This window comes from Camelus ferus, chromosome 12 (genome assembly GCF_009834535.1).
Source record: "Camelus ferus isolate YT-003-E chromosome 12, BCGSAC_Cfer_1.0, whole genome shotgun sequence".
Taxonomy (NCBI): domain Eukaryota; kingdom Metazoa; phylum Chordata; class Mammalia; order Artiodactyla; family Camelidae; genus Camelus; species Camelus ferus.
Window position 1 is genome coordinate 10,104,576 of NC_045707.1, and position 7,301 is coordinate 10,111,876.

At 58.5% G+C, this 7,301-nt stretch overlaps 1 protein-coding gene across 1 annotated transcript in view; it reads right to left on the reverse strand.

Moving 5' to 3' along the window:
• The window catches only part of CERK (ceramide kinase), a 39,729-nt gene extending 32,763 nt beyond the window's left edge, over positions 1-6,966 (reverse strand). The window contains exon 1 of the mRNA XM_032492501.1: positions 6,672-6,966. Coding sequence (XP_032348392.1) covers positions 6,672-6,804 — 133 coding nt within the window. The 5' untranslated portion in view covers positions 6,805-6,966. The remainder of the gene's footprint in view (positions 1-6,671) is intronic.
• Between the last annotated feature and the right edge of the window lie 335 nt (positions 6,967-7,301).

Here is a 7,301-nt window from a genome sequence, read left to right on the forward strand (position 1 = left end):
AAAGACACAAAGTGGCCTAGTTGATTTAAAAAACAGGACTCAACTCTATGAAGCCTAAAGAAACACTTCAGATCTGATGAGGTAAGCAGGCTGAAGGCGAGAGGCAGGAGTGGCTGCGTCAGGAAGCACGGCAGACTTCAGAACACACAAAATGATCAGAGATGGGGAGGGGCATCACATGGTGGGAGAAGGGTCCGTCCAAAATGAAGACATGGCAATCCTGGACGTGTATGCACCGAACAACAGAGCAGGAAAACACGTAAAGCAAAAACTGACAGAACTCCAGAGAGAAACAGAAAAGCCCACACTCGTGGTTGGAGACTTCAACACACCTCTCTCGACAACTGACAGAGCCGCCAGACAGAAGACCAGCAAGGATACAGAAGAACTAACACCACCATCAACCAACACGGGCCAACCGTTTCCCCAGCACCACCAGACAACAGCCCCGCGTGTTCTTTCCCCGTGCCTGCGGACACGTGCCAGGACAGACCCCGTCGCTCCAGGGGCTCCTTTTGCTCTTCGGTTCATTCAAACTTGGGCTGGTGTGGGCGGGTCTGTATGAAACTGGTCAGAGGGGAACGGACTGGACCAATTCCAGTGCCTATGGCCAGTCTGCAAACAGGGCTGCTGTTCCTCGGGGGAGGCTGAAACCGCCCCTGGTCTGATGGGCTTTCTGCTTGCAGGCAGTGCATGGCTGGGTCAGAGCCCAAATATGTGTGTTCTCCAAACTGCAGGAGCAATTTTTCCAGGTGACCAGATTTGTCTGCTTGCTTCAGTCAAAGTATTTCCAGTCATCTGGATTAGCTGCTTTCATAATACAATACACTGGTATTCTTTTCTCATGAATAACAATTTAGAGCAGGGTCAGCCAACTCCAGGCCAAATCTAGCCTGCTGGCTACTTCTGTAAATAAATTTTTTATTGACACATGGCCACGTGCATTCATTCACATGCTGCCTGCAGCTGCCTGCAGTGCTAAAACAGCAGAGTTGAGAAGCTGTGGCCCACAAAGACTAAAATATCTGCTATCTGGTTCTTTAAGAAAGTGTTTGCTAGTTCTACTTTAGAGCAACAAATAAAAGCTAACCTTGGGATTATCTCAGAATAATTGCGATATTTATGACCACGTTCAGCTACTGTTAACTCGCGTAATTGGACAATCACTAAGGGACACGGAGGGCAGGACTGGTGTTTTTCTGACACCTGCTTTTGAAACCACAAAACTTGGATTCTGAAAAATCTCTTCCTGAACTAATCATGTGCAAATCTGGGAAGAAGTAAGTAGACAGGATTGCCATTTATTTCCTATTCAAATACACTGAGATTTCTCCCTATCAAGATGCGCTGGTAACTGTTTCTACGTAATCTGACTGCTGACAGGACTTCTGCCTTCACAGTGGGGCCGAAATGAGACCCGTCAGGTGGGGAGTGAAACCCAGCCCCCTCGGATCTGTGGTGTTCACGCCTGATGACTGCGTAGCGTTTGTGGGCTTCACACAAATTATTTGGCTTCCTGGCCACTTCCAATGGTTTCAGACCCACATCTCTTTGGAGAAAAGTAAAGGTGCTCAGAGAGCGAGTGACCAGCAGGACCCTGGCCCCCGGTGCTCTCCTGCCATCAGCCGCCAACCCCGCCGACCCCACAAAGGGCCCTCCCGAGCCCAGTCCTGGGCCGGTCTCCTTCCTCACACACGCAGCAATTCAGTGTTTACTCGGCACCTACTGTGCACACAGAACAACAGGAGGAACTCCGGAGGAGCGGGAGAGAGGCACCAAGGGGCGGGGGTGGGTCCGTCTGACACTGGACTCCCGCCCCTGAGAGAACGCAGGGGAGGTGAGACACAGAGTCCAACAAAGAAGAAAGAAAAAAGAAAGCAAGTAACACAAAGTACAAAGACATAAGCAGCAGAGAGGGACAAACAGCTCTGCAAACCACCAACAGAGAGATCACCGAAGGGCCAGGAACTAGAGAGACTGGCCTTGACCGAGGGCGAGGCCCGACTGCAGGGCCGGGGAGGGGGCTCACCGCCGGAGAGGGCCGGGGCGCAGGGGACGGGCTGAGCGGGCTCAGGAAGAGAAGGGGGCGTGGAGTGGCCAGGGTCAGACCGTGGGGAGCCCTGAATGCAAGCCTGGCAGCACGTGAAAGAACCTTCTAGCAGGGCAAGCATCCCCGCGGGAAGTGGCCAGCTGCCGTCCGCGGAGGCGCGCCCAGCCAGCCGCCGGGGCAGGGCCGGGGCGCTGCAGCTCCATTAGCAGGGCTCTGAGGTGCTTCCCAAACTTCCACCCCGACAAGCTGGGGTTCAGCCATCAGAGAAGGGCAGTGGGGGTTGCACAGCGAGCCAGGATGGAGACGGGAAGACGAGGGGCAGGTGGTGGCGGCAGTCATCTGAACCAGCCGGTGAGGGAGCTGAGACATCGTCACCCAGTGGCAGGTGACCCTGAGAACCCGCAGCAGCCGGCGGGGGCACACGGGCCTGGGGGCAAGCCCAGAGCTCCAGCTGGCCGGGTTGGGTCTGAGATGCTGACAGTCTCCAGTGGCAAACTGGGCGTCGTCGGAAACTTGGAAACAAAGCTCGGGGGAAATCAGGACAGAAGACAGAGCGTTAGGAGAAATCCACATGGTGCTAATCACTGAAATCACGAAGTCAGGACACAGTGTGAAGGTGAAGCATAGCTTACCCTGGACCAACCTCTCATTCAGGAAACAGCACACAAATGGCAGGGACCAACCACAATCCCTAGAAATTGCTGTGTGCAAAAGTCCAGACTGTTCGAGAAGATAGCTAAATCAGGTGGGGGGCAGAAAGCCAAAAAACATCAGCGGTATCTTAACAAACCCACACAGAAAACACGTCTGGAGTATGAAAGACAGTCCCTTAGACCCTAGTCTTTGTCCTTAGGACAGATGACCCAACGCAGCAAATCCACCGAACGATTCCCTTAAAATGTGTGAATTTTACTGAGTGCAGATTACACCTCAATGAAGTTGATGTTAATAAAAATCATGTTCCAAGAGAAGAGACAGTACTACGCATATTTACAAAGACACGAGCTCTAAATATTATTCATTGCTGAAGGGTAAGGTGAGGGTGATTTTTTTTCTGTGTGCTTTTCTGTGTTTTCCAGATTTTATTAGATCAACAAGAGTCTACTTTTGTGAGCAGAAAAAAAGTGTTTTAATATTTGTGTGCCTACGTTTTGCTGTGCATTGCCTAGGGGTGGTGCTGGGGACGCTGTAAATACAGAGGGGACTTGCACAAGGAGCTTGCCAGCAGCCCTGGGGCATGGAGGGGGCTGTGGGAGGAAGGGGCGGGTTGTCCTTCAAAGGCAGAGCCTGGGCGGCACCCTACCCCTATCCAAGGTACCAATCTCACTCACACACACACCCCCTCCTCCCAACCCCAACTCTAGAGGAACCTGCGTCCAGAGTCTCTCTGAGCGCGTTTTCCTGCAGCCCCGGGGGTATAACCCAGTACAGTTTCAGTCTGTTTCAAGTTGAACCACCTCCTCCAGGGTGAGGAGCCTCTGTCGGGTTTCCTGTTTTCAGTCCGCTGACTTCCGACCAGGCTGGTGCCCCGGGGAGCATTCACTGACTCCCAGCTTCCTGGAAAGCAGCCCTCCTGGGGTGCAGAAAACTCCGCCCTCCCCATTCCTGGTGCTACCTTTGCTCTCAAACGCCGACTCACCCCTCCGCAGAGGAAAGAGCATGTGCCTGGATGAAAAGCCAGCTCCCTTTTGTACATCACATACCTTCTGAGCAATCAGTTCAAAGCTTCAGTTTTCCTGTCTGAAACAGGAGCGATACTATCGAGAAACCCAGCGGGTCGGATGCGGCAGTCACACCCAGTGCACACAGTGGCCCGCCAGGTCCCTTCTTGTCTGTCCTTCTTTCAAGGTGTTTTCAATTCACTTCTGACCCCAACCGTCCCCTGGAGCCTGTTTCTGCACAACCTCCCTTCCCACCCACCGTCCCCCCGCCGCAAGGCCACAGTCCCTCCAGGAAAGTCTGGACACACCTGGGGCTGTGGCAGGGTGGGCACTGCCACTCTGGAACTCAATTAAATGCCCCAGGGACTGGTTCACGTCTCCCCTACTGACCAGACTGCCCTGGAGCATGGACTCCCCGAACTTGTGCCCGGTCCTTTGGGCCTGCAGAGGTGGGAAGAGAGCCCCGAGCTGCAGCAGCGGGGTTCCTGCGCTGCTGACCCGGGGTTTTTGCATCATGGTAGAGAGCACAGAGGGTGCTGAGAACAGGCTGCTCCCTGAGGAAGCCCACCTGTCAGGGATCCCGCGGCCCCGGCCTCTCCAGGGAGGGGAGGACCAATCTCTCGGCGTACCAGTTGGGAAGCTCCGCGTGAACCTGCAGGAAAGGGCCTTCACGATTTGTGAGAATGAAGCAGCCACCATTCCAAGAAAGAGGGTGGGCAGCTGTGAAAGTGAGGAGCCCGCAGAAGTCAGCTGACCCAAAGTGGACCCTGCCACGCTGCACGACCCAGAATCCGGTGACTAGAAACCATAATAGTAGCCAGCCAAGGATGCCGACGCTGAAAGCAGGCCACAAGTGGCCTCCCACCCAGACGCCCCGAAGGGTGGGGTCCATCCCGCGTCCACGTGGCGGCTCAGGCCTGTGGGAGGCCACACCACCCGGTGCTTAAAAGCACAGCCTCCAATCCAAATCCGGTTCAACCACTAACTGGGCCAGTTTCTTAAACTCTGTAGCTCTGTCTCTTCATCTGTAAAAGACAGGAGAGCTGCTCTGCAGGAACCCATCAAGTCTGAATGGGACATGGCACAGAAGCATGGTGGCTGCACCCAACTGCCCCATTAAACAACACTTCCCCGTTCTTAAGCCAAGAGATTGACAGGCAAGTTCAAAAGCCCTCGGGGCCAGGCCAGGCCAGGCCAAATCCAGAGCTCGGGCCCTGGCATGTGGTGCCAGGAGGCTGGAGGGTGCCGTCCAAGGAAGGACATTTTTTCCAAAGGGGACAACAGGAAGCTGGTAGAAGTGTAAAGCCTCAGACACCCAGCCACAGACAAGCTCCCATCTGTGTCTGGTGGCCCCGAGGCCCGAAACCAAGAATCCAAGACCACCCTTGACCATGGCCCCACCCCCCAAGCAGTGTCAGAAAGCACACCGACTGCGCCCAAAGCATATGCAAGGCATCCCAAACTCAGCACGACCACAAGAGAATCCAGATCTCCACCCCCCCCACTCCCCCCCCCCGTAAGTAAAACATCCATTCCTGCCCCTCCCGCAACTTCCGTCACCACAAACTTGGAATTCACGCTCCCCTCCTGCTCATTCAATCCACGCAGACCCAGCCCTGCTCCCCATCACCCCTGCCTGGACGAGGCCAGCACCTCCTATCTGCAGTTCCTTGTCCCTCCTCTGTCCACTCTCCTCCAAGCCTCCGCAGGGGTCCTCTCACCAGGGGACTGCATCTCAGTCCTTGCTACCCAAACAGCCCTGTTACCCCACCCCCACCCCCAGCCTCTTGGCCACACCACGTGGGCCTCCCGGCTGGTCTCAGGCCCTGGCACCTGCTGTCCCCCTGCCTGGGCCATCTCCCCCAGCATGCACAGATCTCTCCAGGGCTCTTGTCCAACACTGCCCTGGGACCCTCCTTGCCCCCACCCTGCAGGGCTCATCTGTTCAGACACACACTCCTCTGTGTGCTCCCCTGTTTCCTGTCCTAATGGAAAATGCCCCACTGCAGCAGGGACTTTGCCATATGCACTGAGCAGAGGCAAGGAGACCGCTGCACTCTCCCCAACAGGCCTTCAATAAAACTTGCGAAAGACAAATGAATGAAATGGAACATGCCCACACTCGCCAGCCCGGGGCTTCCTCTGCCACAGATGCCCCCTCCTTCTCACTGTCCAAATGGGCCTTCTGTAATCCTCCTCCTCCTCCCCAGGGTCAAATGACATCTCCCTGATAAGCCTCTGTCCATCCCTCTGCCACTGGACAGCTCAGCCCCTTCTCCTTGGGGAGAAAGTGTGTCCTTTTTATTTAAACTACACTTCTCCAGATCGGAGGGCCTCTGCAGGTCATGTGTCCAGCCTGTTGCATCAAACTTAACACCCCTCCTTGCCCCGCGGGGAGCACATCCCAGACGGAAGGGCATCAGCCCTTCTTTCACTTTGCAACAGGAATTCCTGTCTCCCCTCTGGTTCCCCGCTAACAAAAAGCATCTGTCCTCGGGTTAAACTGAAACCAAGTTTGGGAGGGGAGCCACGGGCAGTCCCTCGGGGTCCATCCGTAATCAACCTCACAATCAGTCCGGGCCGTGCCCTTCAGATACTTGCGGGCCAGTCACAGCCATGCGGCCCCCTCCAGCCCCCTCCAGCCCTCCTCCCGGGCCGCAGACCTCCCCCGCGGTCATGACCCCGCACCTCGCCCTCCCGGGTCGCATCCCCGCCGGGCCGCAGGTGCCCGGGCTCCTGCCCTCCCCGCCGGCTCCTCCCGGCTCGCTCTTTGTCATCCCGGTCGCGGGAGCGTAGGCACCCTTGGCGCCCAGGGCTTTTCTCTGCCAGCTGCTGCCGAAACCCCGGCTTCCACCTCCCCGGCCTCCCGTCCCCAGGGCCCCCGCCTGCCGGCCTCCTCGCCCCCACCCCGCCCTCCCCGGTCAGCCCGGCGGAGCCCGCGGGCCGGCGGCCACACTCACCCGCGCCGGGGTCGCCGGCTCCGGGCCCCGGGCTCCGCCACCAGCGCAGCAGCGCCCGCGCGGGGTCCAGGCTCACGGCGCAGCGCTGCTGCTTCACCCACAGCACCGAGCGCAGCGGCTCCGCCGCCCCCATCGCGCCCAGCCCCGGGGGCGCCGCTGGGTCTGCCGGGCGGGGGGGCGCCAGGAGGGCACGCGGACGCCGAGGGGCGCGGGACCGTTAGCGGCCCCTGGAGCCCGGCCGGGTCGCGGCGGCGGCGGCGGCGGCGGCGCGGGGCGGGCGGGGCGCGCGGGCGGGCGGCGCTGCGTCACCCCGTACGCAGAGCGGCCGCGGGGACCGAGGAGGGGCCGCGGGGGACCGGGCGGGGGAGGGGAGGGGGCGGAGCAGGGGAGGGGGTGCTGGGCCAAGGGGACGAGGGGGGATCCTGGCTTGGGAGGGGGCCGGGCGGGGACGAGGAAGGGCTGCGGTGGGAGGACCGGGCGGGGGACCGGGAGAGGGGCTGGAGGAGGAGGGGAGGGGGCGGGGCACGGTAAAGGGGAGGGGGCCGGCCGGGCCCGAGGAAGGAACGTGGTGGGGTGGGACAGTAAGGGGTCGTGGAGGAGAGGGGTGGGGGGTACTGAGCAAGAGGACGG